The sequence below is a fragment of the Protopterus annectens genome, chromosome 2.part0 (genome assembly GCF_019279795.1).
Source record: "Protopterus annectens isolate FY-2018-M chromosome 2.part0, PAN1.0, whole genome shotgun sequence".
NCBI classification, from domain to species: domain Eukaryota; kingdom Metazoa; phylum Chordata; order Ceratodontiformes; family Protopteridae; genus Protopterus; species Protopterus annectens.
In genome coordinates, this window is record NC_056728.1 from 228,350,772 (window position 1) to 228,367,477 (window position 16,706).

Genomic DNA, 16,706 nt, shown 5'->3' on the forward strand with positions numbered 1-16,706 from the left:
GGGCACACATGGCAGGACAGTGCGTTCAAGGCATATGGTCTGCAGATCAAAGGAATCTGCACATCAATCAAAAAGAGATGCTAGCTGTACAGAATGCTTTGACAGCCTTCAAGAATCTATTACATCCAGGACAACTTAAAATAAGGACTGACAACACCACAGTAATGTGGTACATAAACTAACAAGGGGGTACACACTCCTACCCTCTATGCAGACTAGCAATGACCTTGTGGAACACAGCTCTGGCTTACCAAGTTCACTTACAAGCTCAATTCCTGCCAGGACAAAATAACACATTGGCAGACGACCTCAGCAGAAACATCATGGATCCCCACGAGTGGAAACTGGATCCACAAGTATTTGCAATGATAACTCAAAAATGGGGCCTTCCAGATGTATACCTGTTTGCCAGTCCTCAAAACTATCAACTGACAACATTTTGTACAAGGGCACTTCACCATCAAGCTTGGAAAGTGGACGCACTCTCTTTCAGCTGGAAAAACCTGACAGTATATGCCTTCCCTCCATTGCCTCTCCTCACAAAGGTGCTTCTGAAAGTCAGAAAGGAGAGACCACGACTGATACTCATAGCCCCAGACTGGCCATGCCAGCACTGGTACCCACTATTGAGGAATATGGCCCAGGGCCCACCTTGGATTTTACCACAAACTGCCCAATTGCTCACACAGCAAAACAATCAGATTCTTCACAGTCATCTAAAAACCTTAAATCTGGCAACATGGAAAATCACCTAAACATCCAGCCAGCTCCTCTTTCCCATTTAGTTATGGATGTTATTCTGGAAGCTAGGAGGCCCAGCACTAGGAAGGCCTATGCGGACAAATGGAAAAGGTTTTGTGGTTGGAACCAAACTAAAGGCCAAAACACACTTCAGCCTCACCTCCCTCAGATTCTACAGTATTTAACTGAGATGTTGCACAAAGGACTTTCTTTTTCTTCCATTAAAATCCATGCATCAGCTATTTCAGCCCACTACAACACAGAACCACCCTTATTTTCGCATCCACTTCTAAGGCAGTTCTCAGAGGGGCAAAAAATATTAGGCTCCCCAGGAGAGCACCTATACCAACAAGGGACCTCAATTTTGTTCTGGAAAAACTTACGCTACCTCCCTTTGAACCAGCTTTCTCTGCAGATCTACAGTTCCTATCATGGAAGACTGCCCTGCTGCTAGCAATAACTTCAGCTAGAAGAGTCTCAGAGCTGCAGGCACTAATGGCAGTGGAACCGTTCCTCATTTTCCATCAAGACAGAGTTTCTATACGAACTAATCCTTCCTTCATGCCTAAGGTGGTTTCCAGTGTGTCTTTAAATCAAACCATTCACTTACCCACCTTCTTCCCAAACCCACAGAACAAAGGAGAAAGACTCTTGCATTCCTTGGACATTCACAGGCAACTTCGCTACTACTTGGATAAAACTAAGGCTTTCAGAAAATCTGACCAGCTCTTTGTATCCTATGCTGCAACTTCACAAGGGAAGGCTATATCAAAACAAACAATTTCCAAATGGATAGGACATTGCATTTGTTTTTGCTATACCCATTATGTAAAACCAGTTCTTCCTACCATTAGGCCGCACTCTACCAGGGCAACAGCTACATATACAGCCTTCCTCAGGGGGGTACCAACCAAGGAGATTTTGGAAGCTGCAACTTGGAGTTCAGTACACACTTTTACCAAACACTATCACTTACCACTTTACTCTAAGACTAGGGCTGGCTTCGCCACTGCAGTTCTGCAGGGCCTTCTAGCCTCCTCTAATCCTCTATAACTCTTCCACCCATCCATAGCTTTGGGATTCTACCCAAGTGTGATGACTGCAGCAGGGTAACACGATGAACATAGTACAGTTTTGTACCTACCATAAATGTAGATGTTTGAGTGTACACCCTGCTGCAGTCCAGGTTACCCTCCCTCCATCCCCTCTGATCTAACTGGCAAAATCTATACAATACCTTCCTGATGTATTTGCTTATAGCTGGAGGGATTTTTGTGTTTGTGCAAAAAAAATTACTTTATTTGGTACTAATTACTGACCACCTTTTTGGGGGCACCTGACATCTGGGGCAAGAAAAACTGAAGAAGATGGCGTCGGATGCATTATATATACCCCTGGCGCACTGACGTCAGGGAAGAAGTGACAGCAACCGATGCCGGACCAAGACTTTGGAATTCCGGCCGACTGCGGGACCGCCTGACGACAGGATAACCCAAGTGTGATGACTGCAGTAGGGTGTACACTCGAACATCTGAATTTATGGTAGGTACAAAACTGTACTTTTCCTTGACCGCCTCCACCCATTTCCTCAGCTTTGGGAATCTACCCAAATGTGATGACTGCAACAGTGAAACACGAAGAACATAATAGAGTTGTGTACACTTATCATAAATATAGATGTTCGAGTGTATTCACTGTTGCAGTCCTGGTTTCCCACCCTCCGTCCTCCTTTATTCTTTTTCTCCCTTTATTACCATTCTTCCTTGTTGTTCTCCTTTCCTTACAAGGGACATATTGGTATCTATTTTCCACTGGTGGGGTTCTTCCACCAGAATCTGGCTTCCTACTTTAGGAGCTCCTGACAGGTTAGGGCAAGAAAAACTGATGTAATGGTGTTGGATGCCTTACTTTATGCTATTGATGACCTGACATCAGTCCTCAAGTGACAGCAACCGACTCAGAAATACTAAGTCTCTGGTATTCGTGCCAGCCGAGGACTACCCTGGCAGGGATAACCCAAATGTGATGACTGCAACAGTGAATGCACTCTAACATCTACATTTATGGTAAGTGTACACAACTGTACTTTATGTGTGTATTACTTGGTAGTTGAGATATTTAGAAAAATGCGAAAAGTGTATCTATATAAATTAATATCATAAAAACAACAGTTAATATTTCCTTGCCTACACTAGACAGAAATCAAATATTAGTGCAGTTGAGTTTGCCATCATGTAAGCTTTAAGATGAAATATTTTAAAACCTTGTACATGGCATGGTTTGGAATTATTGATGCAAATATGAACAAGCAGTATCTAACAGCTAGAGACTTCAGTAGGAGTTAACTGCAGATGCACCTTGAAGGCATCACTCGGATGTAATGCAAAACAATGAGTAGTAGCAAGTAGAACAGCAATCCACTACAGACCGTAGGTGAGTAATCCACTGTGGCCCTATACAACATAACAGTGATACAGTATGAAATCCCTGCTGAATATATACCTAAATTAGATTCCTCTATTTCTGTCAGGTAATAAAACATTACCAGTTTTCTAACGTGTTTTTTTTTTGTGATTTTTTCCCCTCTCTGCTGGCCATTTTCCCCTTCTATTAGTATTGTGTCCATTTATTCCTGATTTCCCAGCATGAGAGCAAAAACTAAATGTTAGGAGCTCTCATCAGGGCAGCCATAGATGTGACTTTTGCCCTTGCCAGCACCAGAAGCCAGCAAAGTGGGAGTTATTATATGGGGCCCTTATTGTACCCTAGTGGCTGCCATTAGTAGGGTTGCCACCTTTCGTTGTGGCTAAAACTGGAGTAAGACCACACTCCTTGCATCACCTGTAACTCTGCCCAATCCCTCCCCTACCCCGACCGTGATCTGCCCATTTTGTGATATCAGCAGATGGGAACACCCTCTTTTTCCATTCCTGATGCCTGCTTTCAGCTGATTTACTATGCTTTTCTGTAACAAAAAAAAAAAAAAAAGCATAGTAAATCAGCCGATTTAACAAACCCCAGTAGTCTGTTTCTTTTTTTGAAATAGAATACCAGAGTTTATACAGTGTTTATAGGACTACCGGAGAATCAGTTTGATTCCCGGATAGTGTGGGAAAAATGGATTGGTGGCAACCAGCACATTCATCACAGTGGAGCCTATAGTTCCCTACTCATGCATGAATGTGTGTGTTTTTCCACTCATGTGTTAATGAGATCTGCGGTCACTGGATTTATAAGCCACACCCATGTCCCAAGACAGTGGTATATCAGTGGTGTTGGCTGCATTCTGCGGAAGGCAACCTGTGTTGGGAAATGCCAGTTATGGGTAAGCCAGCATCAGTTTTTTATCTCATTCTCAACTTCCCCATCTGTAGCTCCTTCCTTATCCAAAATGCTACTGAAAAATCAGCCTGGGTTGCAATCAGGGCTTTATACCTTTATACAATGGAGGCAGACTGCATCAGTTTCTGATTCTGTCTTCATGTCCACCCCCCCCCCACACACACACACACACACATGTGCACACCTTTTTTCGAATTACACTGCACATTTCCAACCAGCCCCGTTTCTGTTCCAGTGTATAGTCTCCACTGTGCCTTGGAATACTTCAGGTGTAACATACCAGTTCTACAAGGATGACTACAGCATTTCTCACATCTTTGTCCTCTTGTGTTAACAGCAGCATCCTTTTAGGCCTTGCCCCTCTCCTTTCAGAAAGCAGAGCATTGTTTTAGATGATGATTAAATCCTAAAAATCAGTTTTCTCTTCAGTGCCACTTATGCTGACCCTGCCATGATTTTATGCTTTCCAGGTGCCTCCCCCAACCTTCTGAAGTGCATAAGCTGAAACTGATTTACATGTAATCCCATTTGCCACATATCTACTTAAGTTTCTTTTTATTTACTTATTTATTTATTTAACATTTCTTTACAGGGAAAGTCTGACTTGGAATGAAGCCAATTTTCAGCAGAGGCCCGGGGAGAAGTGCTCCAGACATATGTCTTTGTAACATGGGAGGAAACCAGAGCACCTGGAGGAAACCCACATGAACATAGGGAGAACATGCAGACTCTGCACAGAAGGCACTCCAGCTAAGAATCGAACCAGAGAACCTCTTGCTGTGAGGCAATGCTACCGCTGCACCAGTGTGCCATCCAAAATTTACTGCATACAAAGCATTTAACAGACTGAGCTACTAAGTCAAACTTTTGTAGATTGCTGCCACACAGAGCTTCATGTTTTTAGAGTTGTTGTTTGTCTTTTCAGCTTTTCCCGGTTAGGGGTCGCCACAGCAGTACTCCGGTCCGCTAATGACTGGCAGTCGATTTTTATGGTGCCAAGTTGCCAGCCCAATGCCCAACCTTCAGCGAAGGCACACCCATTCACACATGCCTTTTGGAGGCCACTTGAGCTAATTTTGTTCATTCCAATTTTCTATATGACAAAATATACTAAGTAGGACTGGTTCTTGGCACTGAACCTTGTGACACTCTGCTGACTTTTTATGACAGTTACTCTTTCCTTTGCTCAACAGACATTTTTAGCTTCCATTAGTGTGGTTAGTTTTCATTACACTCATGGTTGGGCCCATCTTCCTGAGCCCATTTGACACATAGTGGCATGACTGTACCAAAGTTCATATGCACCACTTGCATAACAATGTTCTTCTTGTTAGTTCCTTTGTTGACTGTTTTACAGATTTCACTCAGAGTGGGCTGGTAAGGGCTCTGTTTAAATTCATGCTTACTATTATTAAGAGAATTATTATTCAAATAATCTGCAGGATTACCATGCAGAATCCTTACCATTACCTTATTTATTTATTGGCATTTGTTAACCGGGTTAGTCCAACTGAGCCAGGGGCCCATTTTCAGTGGAGACCCGAGGAGAAAAGCTCCAGAAATAATAGAAGTAATTATGATATTTACAAAATATTAAAGTTAGGTCACTGAAATACAGTACATGTCAAAAATGTGTGCACAGCAGTACAATGCATAGGTAAAATAACAGTTAAGTACATTTCCAAATTTGGAGAACAACAGCATATAGCATAGGCTAAATAACTATTAAAAGGTTTAGAGAATATTACACTGAGGAGTACAGTATGAATACAGTTTGTAGAGCAAGTACAAGGAGAAAAAGTTGATAGGGAAAAGCAGATAAGAGAGGAGACTAGTTCAAGTGAGGGTTTGACAAGGGCATGACCAAGTCTTCAGGAGAAAGTTTAAGTTCTTTCTTAAACAGGTATTTATGCTGAATGCTTCTTATGTTGAGAGAGAGTGAGTTCCAAACATGGGCTACAGAGGTTTTGTAAAGGGTCTTACCAGTGTTTTTGTTGGGTTTGCATAGCTGAAGGAGGTGTTTACTGGCAGTATGGATGTGACGAGGGGGATTATAGAAGAGCCTAAATTGGAGATGGAGGGACAGGATGAGGATTCATACAGGGCAGAGTGTGCAATATGTAGCTGGGGTATAAGTAGCTGTTAGGAGAATTCTGGCCATTGGAATGACCTAAGGGCAAGATAGTGGTGAGATTTGTAAGGAAGGTTGGGGCAAATCTGGCAATTTTGTTGTAAATTTGCTCTTGTTACTGATAAGACATGTTTGAACATGAGTAATGACAGGGACAGCGTAAAGAAGGCAGGGTAGGAGTATGGCCTGAGCGAGGGAGGGTTTGGAGGAGGGTAACAGAAATTTTTGATTACAAAAGAGAAGTCCAAGTTTCTGGTTGGGTCTTTTTTATGGTTTGTTGAATATGAATATCAAATTTTAATTTATCATCAGTGATAACTCGAAGTAGTTTAGTATGGGGTTCAGGTTTAATAATGGTGTTGTTGAGAAAGGATATAGTGAAAGAGGCTTTGTGCTGGGCAAGTGTTTTAGGGAGGAAGAGGAGGAGGTTTTTTTGGGGGCTTTACTATGAGTTGGTTATTAGAGAGCCAGGTTTCGACAGAGGAAAAGGTTTGTTGAGTGAGAGCTAGTAGATCAGGGATGCTCTGGGCAGAGGTAATGAGGGTGGAGTCGTCAGCGTACTGTAGAAGTGTAGAAAGGTTAGTAGCAGAGTGAAGTTTATTAGTGAATATATTAAACAGGAGGGGGCCCAGAATTGATCCTTGAGGAACTCCAGTATTAACAGGAAGGAATGGAGAGAGGACAATTTGCCAGTGGACAGATTTCAGCCTGCCTTAGAGATAGCTAGAGAACCAGTTGATGGAGGAGGTACAGAGATGTAGGTCTGAGGGTTTAGTTAGAAGTTTAGAATGAGAAGCAGTGTCAAAGGCCTTTGAAAGATTGAGGAAAAGACTGGAGACAAGGAGGTTATTGTCACAGGCTTCAGCTATTATTTGGGTAAATGACAGTAATGCAGCCTAAAGCCGTGTTGGATAGGAGTGAGGAGACTGTTATCGAGAAGTTTGTTAGCTGAATATGGATGCACTTTTCCAAGATTTTGGATAGGGGGACAGGATAGCAGTTGGTCTGAAGTTAGAGTGATCTGTAGAGTTGCTGTCTTTGTGAAAAGCGATATTGAAGGATTTCCAAATGTCAGGGACCTTCCCTGGAATGCACGAAAAACTGATGTGTAAGTTTACTTGGTTCCTTCCTAGTCCACTTTTATACGAGAAGAACTGTTATCTCGTGCCTCTAGTCTTGCAGCAACACTGCAACTACTAATGCAAGTTTGTAATCCATCCATCCATCCCCAGCCCCATTTTTTGCACATGGGGTTGGGGTGTTACTTCACCAGTGACAGTCTAGAGCCAAAGTTCACACCATTAGGTGGCTAGTCCTGCTGCTACTGTTCTTCCATACCACACACTTGCACCTATGGCCACTCCACCCACTGCATGTCTTTGGAATGTGAGAGGAAACTGTAGCTCCCAAAGGAAACCCATGCGAACACAGGGAAGACATGCAGACTCTGCACAGAAGGCACCCCAGTTGAGAATCGAACCAGAGAATGTCTTGCTGTGAGGCAATAATGCTACTCTGTGCCACTGTGCTGCCCAATGAGAGTTTGTAATATTCTTTCCTTAAAAGTAAAGGCATGACAAGAACATTGATCATCTGCAGTTGTATCTGTGACGAGGCATGAAATTCACATCAATTCTGTTAAAAAGAAAAAAATCCTACTCTTTGCAGTTAGTAGTGCTACCATGTTTATCCTGTTTTAGCCGATTAGTTACTCAGTGGTGGTGGGGATATACTTGGGGTATGACTCAACCCCTTTGTCTTTCATCAAAGAAAAAAATGTGGGAAAATGTATTTTACATCTGCACAATAAAACAAAATTTTGTGAAATGTGAGTTAACAGTAATTTCTAGTTGCTTTGCATTTTGGTATTTCTTTGCTTTATCTTGGTAAATTGAACTTTCCTGTTACTCTTCACCATTGTTTACTACTTGAAACAGTTATTTATTTTAAGGCCACAATATTGTACATACCTGAGTTTTAAGTACTGTCTCTTCTGCTACATCAGGTAGCTGAAGTAACTGAATTTAATGGTATTACTCTGCTGACAGTCTTTGTGTCCATATTTTTATTTGGCATACACAGTTTTTAAGCAAATGTCAGCATATGCCATCATTAATTTGTATTACATTATGTATTTCCTGTATTTATTGTAGGAATGGCACTTGAAATGCTCCCATTATTTCATTTTGTCTGCATCCAAAGGAGAAATGGTTCATTACCCCCTACTTAAGCTTCCTGCAGGTAACACTTCTGTTTTTTCCATTTCATGTCAAGCATCACCCAGGGAGATAAAACATTCCTATTATTCGAAGTAAAAGAAATGCATATCCTAATAAATCTGCCAGTGTTTTGTTTGTGTTATCTGTCTGAAAGTAGTGCCTTCATTCAAACACAGTAATCTGGAGAGGGTTGTGTAGCTGAAACAACAGAAGAAAGTAGTAGTAGTAAATATACCAAATAGTAAAAACAGTGCAGCTTGAGGGAACAGCTTGAGGACAGTTGTGTATGGAATGGTTATACTTTTGGAAATTAAATGTATAGCTTTCATATTCCATGTTGAAGTACATTGCAATAGACATTGTAGAGGTATGTCTACTGTTGATAGTTTTATTGCCTTGATCTTTGTCCACTGTTGGTGACCTGCTGATGTCCATTTTGGGATGTTTAGGTAAGAATATAAGGTTTGCTGCATCTGGGTCTGTTTGTAATGGCTGTTTTTCTCGAGCATCTTGGATTGGAAGGGGCCTTTCTGCACTCTAGTGAGAGGATTGTGTTGATTAGAAACTGTCTGGTGAAGGGTAGTTGGTCTAGGAATAAGCATCTTCATTCTCATTGGTCCTTTTGAACCTTTTTAAAGTTTCTTTTTCAAGTTTTAGCCTCTTCCATTTAAGCCTTGCATTTGTGCTTCTTTGCACATTGTGCAGCACCGTCACTGCTGCACCAATTGTGTGCTATAGCCGGACATATTAATTCAACATTTTTCCCTTAGTTACAGCTGTAGCACATTAGTGTAGCCCTCATCCTAAGTACTTTCCTAGTCAAAGAAATACTACTAGTGAGCTGAAACCTATTAAATTACCAAAAAAAAAACCCAGGCAAAAATATCCATTCACTGAGCTCCTCTATGATCGATCCTGAAAGCCCCCCACCACTACCAGTGACAACAGTCTTCAACCCAACATTATGGACAGTTGGACCATCCTTATTTCTCCTGCTAACCTTGTTGACTTGGGTCTCTTGTTGCACTGTAGCAATTACCTTGTACACCGACAACCCTGTACTAATAACTCAGTCTGGTACAGAGTGCGAGAGATGTAGCTACACCAAGAATCTTGAATCCGTGCTATCTTGCACTCAAAACAGCAATATGGAAGAGGTTGTCAACCCTTCCATCACTACACATGCACATAGTATGCATCCATCACAAAAATCAACATACGCGGAAGTTCTGTCAAAAAACCTGCTGAGACACCAGAGACCTCAAAAACACAAAACTGCTACAGCTAACACAGTTCCCACAGCACCCATGACACATAGCAACACCAGTGTCTCACCTATCAAGCCCATAAGGCATAACACCCAAAAAAACAAATTTTCTAGACATTGGAGAGTCATTAATGAGACACACAGATGTCCCACACACCAGGTTGGACTAGGAGAAAGTCAGTCAGCTGCCTGTCCAGTGCTAGGATTAGTCAGGTAATGCATGCACTCAGGTTTTTCAGTCGCAAGTACCATTATGACTCTGTCATAGTTCATGTTGAAGTGTACAACCTGAGACATACCTCACTGGGCTGTATGAAGAGAGACATGATTGAGCTCTCTGAGTACCTGTCCCAGGCAAGTATGGCCCTAGCCTTGAGCAGCATACTACCGTGAACTAGAGTGATGCCACAGTATAAACAAAAAAATGATTGATTTCAGTAATTGGCTTAGTTTTTGGTGTCATTCAAAGGGAATTCAGTTCCTGTCAGCCTGGGACGCCATGGTCAACAAACCTTGCAGCTGTGCCAGAGACAGTTTGTACCTGGCACCTCTAGGCTTCCGGCTGCTGGAAAAGGCTCTTGCCTTCCCCATAGCAGCTTTTTATGCAAGATCTTAAAAACAAACTTACCGACGTTAAATTTGCTAATAATAACAAAATAAGGGTCATGCTGCTAAATGCTAGGAGCTTAAACCAGAAATTGCACACCCTGGAAGCACTTCTATCACTGGAAGATTTAGATGTGTGTGCAGTCACAGAAACCTGGTTCAAGGCCTCAGAGAATACCTCGGCCTTGCAAGGCTACAATGCCTTTCACATGTTCAGACCGCAAAATAAATGTGTGAGAACCAAAAGAGGCAGAGTTTCTATCTATATTAGAGATAAATTCACCTCCCATCTATTTAAATTGGACAACTCCATGGAGTTACTTCAAGTTCAGGTTACTGTAGGTAAGACCCCCATTCAAGTCATAGCCAGTTATAGATTCCCCACCATGGGTCATAGTTTCATAGTTTCATAGTATAGTACTAGGCTATCTGCCCTGGGGCATTTGTAAGCCTAGCTATAGTGATGTGGCTTATTCCACCCCATGAAATGGTACAAAAAATGTACAGAATAAATGTAGAATACTGTGCCTCTGTCTAGTAGTGACACAATGAAGGTCCCCTTATATAATAGAATTAGTTTACTGTGCCCCTGTCTAGCAGTGACACAGATGTGACCCCTGGGGTAAACTTACGATCTCCCATCCACTCATCAAGATTTCTCTTGAAGAGAGTCAGTGAGGGGCTCTGCCTAATACGAACTGGGATCTTGTTCCAAAGCATGGGAAGCCTCTGGGTTATGAATCTATCCCTCCAGCATGTCCTATTCATACTTGTGCCGAGGTTTAAGTCTTTAGCTCTCGTGGTCCTGATGGATTTGGATTTTTTGAGGTGGTCCTGATTGGACATGGCCTTGTACGTCAGGCAGAGATCACCTCTGAGCAGGCGGTATGCTACTGAATAGAGCTGAAGTTTCTTTGGTCTGGCAGAATAAGACATATGTTGGAGACCCTTGATCCTCTTGGTGAGGTACTTTTGTGGTCTCTCCAGCTGTTGCAAATGCCGGGTGAGGTACATACCAAATGGGGCATTGTACTCAATCATGGGTCTGATGAGGGAGGAATATAGGGGTACAATGACATCCTTGGATCTGGATGTGAATCCCTTCATGATGAGGTGTGCAAGGTAGAATGTTTTTCTAACCACTTTGGCAACGTGGGTGTCAAATGAGAGGTCGCTGTCGACTTGGGTCCCTAGGTCTCTGATTACTTTTTCCATACTCAGTGGGTTGCTGTCTGTGATAATTTGTGTGTACTTTGTTTTTCCCAAAGGGGATGACTATACATTTTTTGGCATTTAGTTTAAGGCCGTGACTCCGGCACCAGTTGTCCATTTCTGTGAGGCCTTTTTGTAGGATGCATGTGTCTGCTGGTGTATCGACTATGGCGCCTAGTTTGCAGTTATCTGCGAACTTTGTCAGCCACAGCCCTCCCATGTTTGCTTTAACATCTGAGAAATAAATGCCGAACAAGAGGGGTCCCAGGACAGATCCCTGTGGGACACCACTTGTGACTGGCTTTGAGTCTGACATTGCTCCAGCGATTTTAACTTTATGGGTTCTGTCCTTTAACCAGTTTGCAACCCATCTAGTGACATAAGGGTTTACTTTTAAGCTGTTGAGCTTATCTATGATGCCTGAGTGGGGTATTGTGTCGAAGGCCTTAGCCAAGTCTAGGTATGCTGTATGGACTGCTTTGCCCTCATCAATGGCTCTAGTGACTGTTTTGAAAAAGTCAACCAGGTTTAAAAGGCAGGATCTGCCCTTTACAAAGCCGAACTAGGTGGGGTCAAGTGTCTGTAGGTCCCCTATGTCTCTGTTTATGAGTTCCATAATGATTCTTTCCATAGCTTTGCAGACCAGGCTGGTTAAGCTTATGGGGTGGTAGTTTCCAGGGTCTGTAGAGGCACCCCCCTTGTGGAGTGGGACCACTGTTGCTGTACGCCAGTGTTCAGGTACATATACTGAAGTAAGGCTAAGGTTAAATAGCATTTTTTTGTGTGGGTTTAGCTCCTCTTGGAGTTCACGTAACACGCAACCCGGGATACCGTCAGGTCCCATTGATGCTGTGTTTTTTGCTTTGTTTAGGGCGGTTCTCACTTGGACATCTGTGATGACAGGGAGATTACATTCAGCTGGGATAAGTATTTCTTCTTTTGGGGGTGAGGGAGGGGAGAAATTTGCACTGAACCTGTCAGCCAGAATGTTGGCAATATCTGTGGGTTCAGTGTATTTTTGTTGTTGTGAACCAACTCTGAGCATATCTGAGGGTTTCCAGGTTTCTAACATAGCTGAAGAAGGCTTTGTGGTTATCTTTAGTGTCCTTAGCGATTTTTCTCTCAAAGTTGGCCTTGGATGTTTTTATGAGAGAACGTAGTTTTCTGCTAATGTTGATCAGAGATGTCTTCCCTTCATGGGATTTTGCTCTGACGTGCAGTAGCTTCCTTCTTTTGTTATACAATTTGTTTATGGCTGAGGTCCACCAGACAGGACGCTTACCTTTGGTGGAGAGGGACTTGGATTTATTTGGGATTGCATGATCCATGCATTCTTGGAGATGTCCATAGAAAGCATTTGTGAAGGATTCGGCATTGTGGGATGTGGTATCCACTGGCACAGTGGGCTTAAAGGATACCATCTCAGTCTTAAGAAGAGTGAAGTCTGCTTTTGAGAAGTTTTTCACTGTGGTCTTTTGTGCTGGGGGTGGAGATGGGATATGTATATCCAGGGTGATTAGTTTGTGGTCAGATCTCACTAGTGAGGGGTATACTTCCGGTGTGGAGCATTTTGTCCCCATGTTTGTGATGATCAGGTGTAGTATATTATCTCCCCTAGTGGGAGAGGTGACTAGTTGTTCCAGTGCATTTGAATTTATGAATTCCAGGAACCTTTGGGCTAGGATAATGTACCCAATATATGTTTGGGTAGTTGAAGTCTCCCAGTATAATGGTATTTTGTGATGCATTCATATCCTCCAATGTCTTCAGAAAGGCTGAGTGGGGTTCTTGAGATTGGGAGGGTGGTCTGTAACATGCTACCAGTTGTATAGCAGTTTTGCCTATGGTTAGTTGCACCTGTATGGTTTCTGATGCTTCATGTGTTGCTACTAACCTGGAGGTGTGGGTGTCCTTGATAAATATGGACACTCCCCCTCCCTTTGTGGTTTGGCCCGGGTTTTGGGGCCGAAAAGCATGATACGAGGTATAGCCTGGTAGCGCTGGGGTGCTCTCAGGATCCTTGAACCAGGTTTCAGTTACTACACAGACGTCGATGTTCTCCATGCTGAGGAGTGCATCAAGTGCCTGCATCTTGAGATTTAGACTTCTGGCGTTAAGCAGCATTACCCTTAGTTTTTTTCCATTTTTGTTTTCTAAGGAGGTGGGTTTGTCTTTTGAGCCTTGCCTAAAAAAGGCACTATGGGGGTGGCAAGAGCCTTAGCCAATATCCAGAAGCCCAATGGTGACAGGTGTAAGCCATCCCTTGTGAAGCAGCGTGGCTTGTCCAACATGTCATCCCAGGCAGACAAACATTGGATCCCCTTAGAATGACACCAGTACTTGAGCCAATTATTAAAGCTGATCATCTTGTCTTTGTATTGTGGTATCATTCTTGGTGAGGGCAAGATGCTGCTCAGGGTCAGGGTCATACCAGCCTGGGCTACATAATCGGAGAGCTCCTCTATGTCTCTTTTCATGTAGACCAGGGAAGTAAGTCTCAGGTCATTCACACCAGCATGGACAATGACGGAATCATATTTGTACTTGCTTTGGAGTGACTTGAGTGCGTGTGTTATGTGGCAGATCCTAGCTCCCGATAGACAGCTCACAGTCACCCTCTCCTTGTTCAGCCTGGTCAGCGGGACATTAGTGTGTCTGACTATAGAGTCACCTATTACTAGTGTATCAGGCAAGGTGTTTGGCCTTAAAGGCTGTGATAGGTTGACACACTGATTTATTGAAGTATGTGTTGCATGTGTTTTGTTTTGAGGTGGTGGATTTTTGGGTGTCTGCTTTGGGAGCCTCTGTTGTTTTGGTAAGTTTTTTATTAGAGCCTCCGAGTATGTCTTTGTGTTTTTATGTGTTTGGTTTGCAGTTGTGGTAGGTCTATGTGGGACTGGGATTGTTGTGTGTGTGGTTGCCATCTCCTCCTGTCTGGTCATGCCAGCCCTGAGTTGAGAGAGTTCAGCCTCCAGTTTGGCTATATAGTTGCATCTCTCACATGTATTTGTGTTTGTTGGGAGGAGGAGAGGGTTGTCTGTGTACATGAGATAATTGTAGCATTGTCTCAAGATACCCAGATTGACCAGCTGAACTGGAGAGGACGCCAGTAATCTACCACTCGACATGCTAGAACAGTATAAGGGAGTGCTGTACCTTTAAGGGAAGTGGATATTCACAGGGGTGGTAAGTAGATGTAGTGCTTTACTTAGTACGAGAGTGCTTACTTAGTAGAGAAGTATTGAGAACAAGTGCTAGGCTTATCATATAGTGAGTAGTCTGATTATACTAAGAGTAGAGCTTCCTTAAGGGAAAATTTGAAGAGCAGACCTGGTGGAGCCAGAAGAAGTTTAACCAGCGCTGCGCTATGTGCACAACCGCGCAAAGCCGTGCAAACGCGGATTTTAAACAGTGAACTACAAAAGAGCTAGAAATGGTCCAAAACAACCAATTACTACAGCTTCTTGTGCTGAGGTCACTTCCTACAGGGACAGTTAGGCTGCTCAAGGCTCCCCACTCCCACTGGTGAGCAAAGAAACTTCCTTCTATCCAAGTAAGGTAATGGACAACACAGGAACTACACCACAGCCCAGACTACAGCAATGCCTGTAAACTGGTCTAAACTAGTCGGGGAGAGGTGGGAAAACAAGGATTATTTTTTTGTTTTTTTGTTTTTTTAATAGAAACACACAGAAAATGCAGAAACAGTGATAAATCAGTTACACAGGCTAGCACACTTTAGTGGGCAGCCTCAACAGTTAAATTAAACAAACAAACTTTCGATTAAATTCGACTAAAATGTAACTTTAAGTGCAGATTTTAAAATAATGCAGCAAACAGTTAAAAAACAGTTCAAGCTAGTTCAGGGTAAGCTACAGAAGCTATTCCAAGTGAAAAAAAGCAAAGATACTTAAATCCAGAAAGTAGTCGCTTTTCTGAGTTCCCTGCTGCTAGGACCACTCTGCAGGACCACGAGGAGCTTGTCTGAGCAGTATAGCCAGAAAAAAGCGCCCAGAGGCGGATTTTAAACAGTGAACTACAAAAGAGCTAGAAATGGTCCAAAACAACCAATTACTACAGCTTCTTGTGCTGAGGTCACTTCCTACAGGGACAGGCAGGCTGCTCAAGGCTCCCCACTCCCACTGGTGAGCAAAGAAACTTCCTTCTATCCAAGTAAGGTAATGGACAACACAGGAACTACACCACAGCCCAGACTACAGCAATGCCTGTAAACTGGTCTAAACTAGTCGAGGAGAGGAGCACGAAGCCTACTTGACCAAACTAGAGACGATCCAGATATTCCCAAACACTCTGGTTATGGGGGATTTCAATTATCCCACCACCAATTAGGAAACCTACACCAGCACTAACCTACTAGCACAAAAGTTTCTTGACTTTAACTCAGATGCCCTGGAACAAATTGTTCATTCCCTGACAAGAGGAACAAACATACTAGATCTTACCCTCACTAACATGTCAAATGGATGCACTACTGCAACTGTCAGACTCTGGTTAGTTAAATCTGACCACAAATCAGTCACCTTTGAGCTGACGCTAACACCAGAACTCACAAAAGGCAAAAATCAGACTACAAACTTCATCAAGGCAAACTATACCCTCCTAGGTGAAGGTATAAATGCATTCTGAGCCCCACCCCCATCTGGAAGTGGTAACTACACTGAAGCTTGCGCTAAAGCGGTGTACAAACATTTGCATAAGTGTACGGACTTGGCTGTACCAGAAAGAATCAAATCCAGAGCACTAAGTAAAAACAAACCGCCATGGTGGACATTCAGCATCAACAAACTTTACAACAAATGCAAAAAGTTTTGCTGTCCATTAAAACAAAGGCAAGACCCTAACTATGGAAAAGCACCCTCTTCAGCCTCAACAGGCAAATGAGACAACTTGACAAATCCTCTAAGGGCCTCTTTGAGAAAAAAAACTTAGCACAGCCAAGGATAACCATAAGGCCTTTTACAGCTATGTACATAGCCTAAAACATAGGACCCAAGCATGAACTAGTGACCAATGGTATCACACACACTGACCCCAAAGAGATAGCAAACCTGCTAGCGGATAGCCATGGTGAAAATTTCACCCCCCTATCCCCTCCAAATCTTTCACAAACCTTGCCCCAAACTCCCCTCCACAATACATATCTGAAGAACAAGTCATCAAAGCCTTG

The 16,706-nt window shown here is 42.9% G+C and overlaps 1 protein-coding gene across 1 annotated transcript in view; it reads left to right on the forward strand.

Moving 5' to 3' along the window:
* The window catches only part of LCMT2 (leucine carboxyl methyltransferase 2), an 859,935-nt gene that overhangs the window by 444,667 nt on the left and 398,562 nt on the right, over positions 1–16,706 (forward strand). The window contains exon 8 of the mRNA XM_044060683.1: positions 8,368–8,455. Coding sequence (XP_043916618.1) covers positions 8,368–8,455 — 88 coding nt within the window. The remainder of the gene's footprint in view (positions 1–8,367; positions 8,456–16,706) is intronic.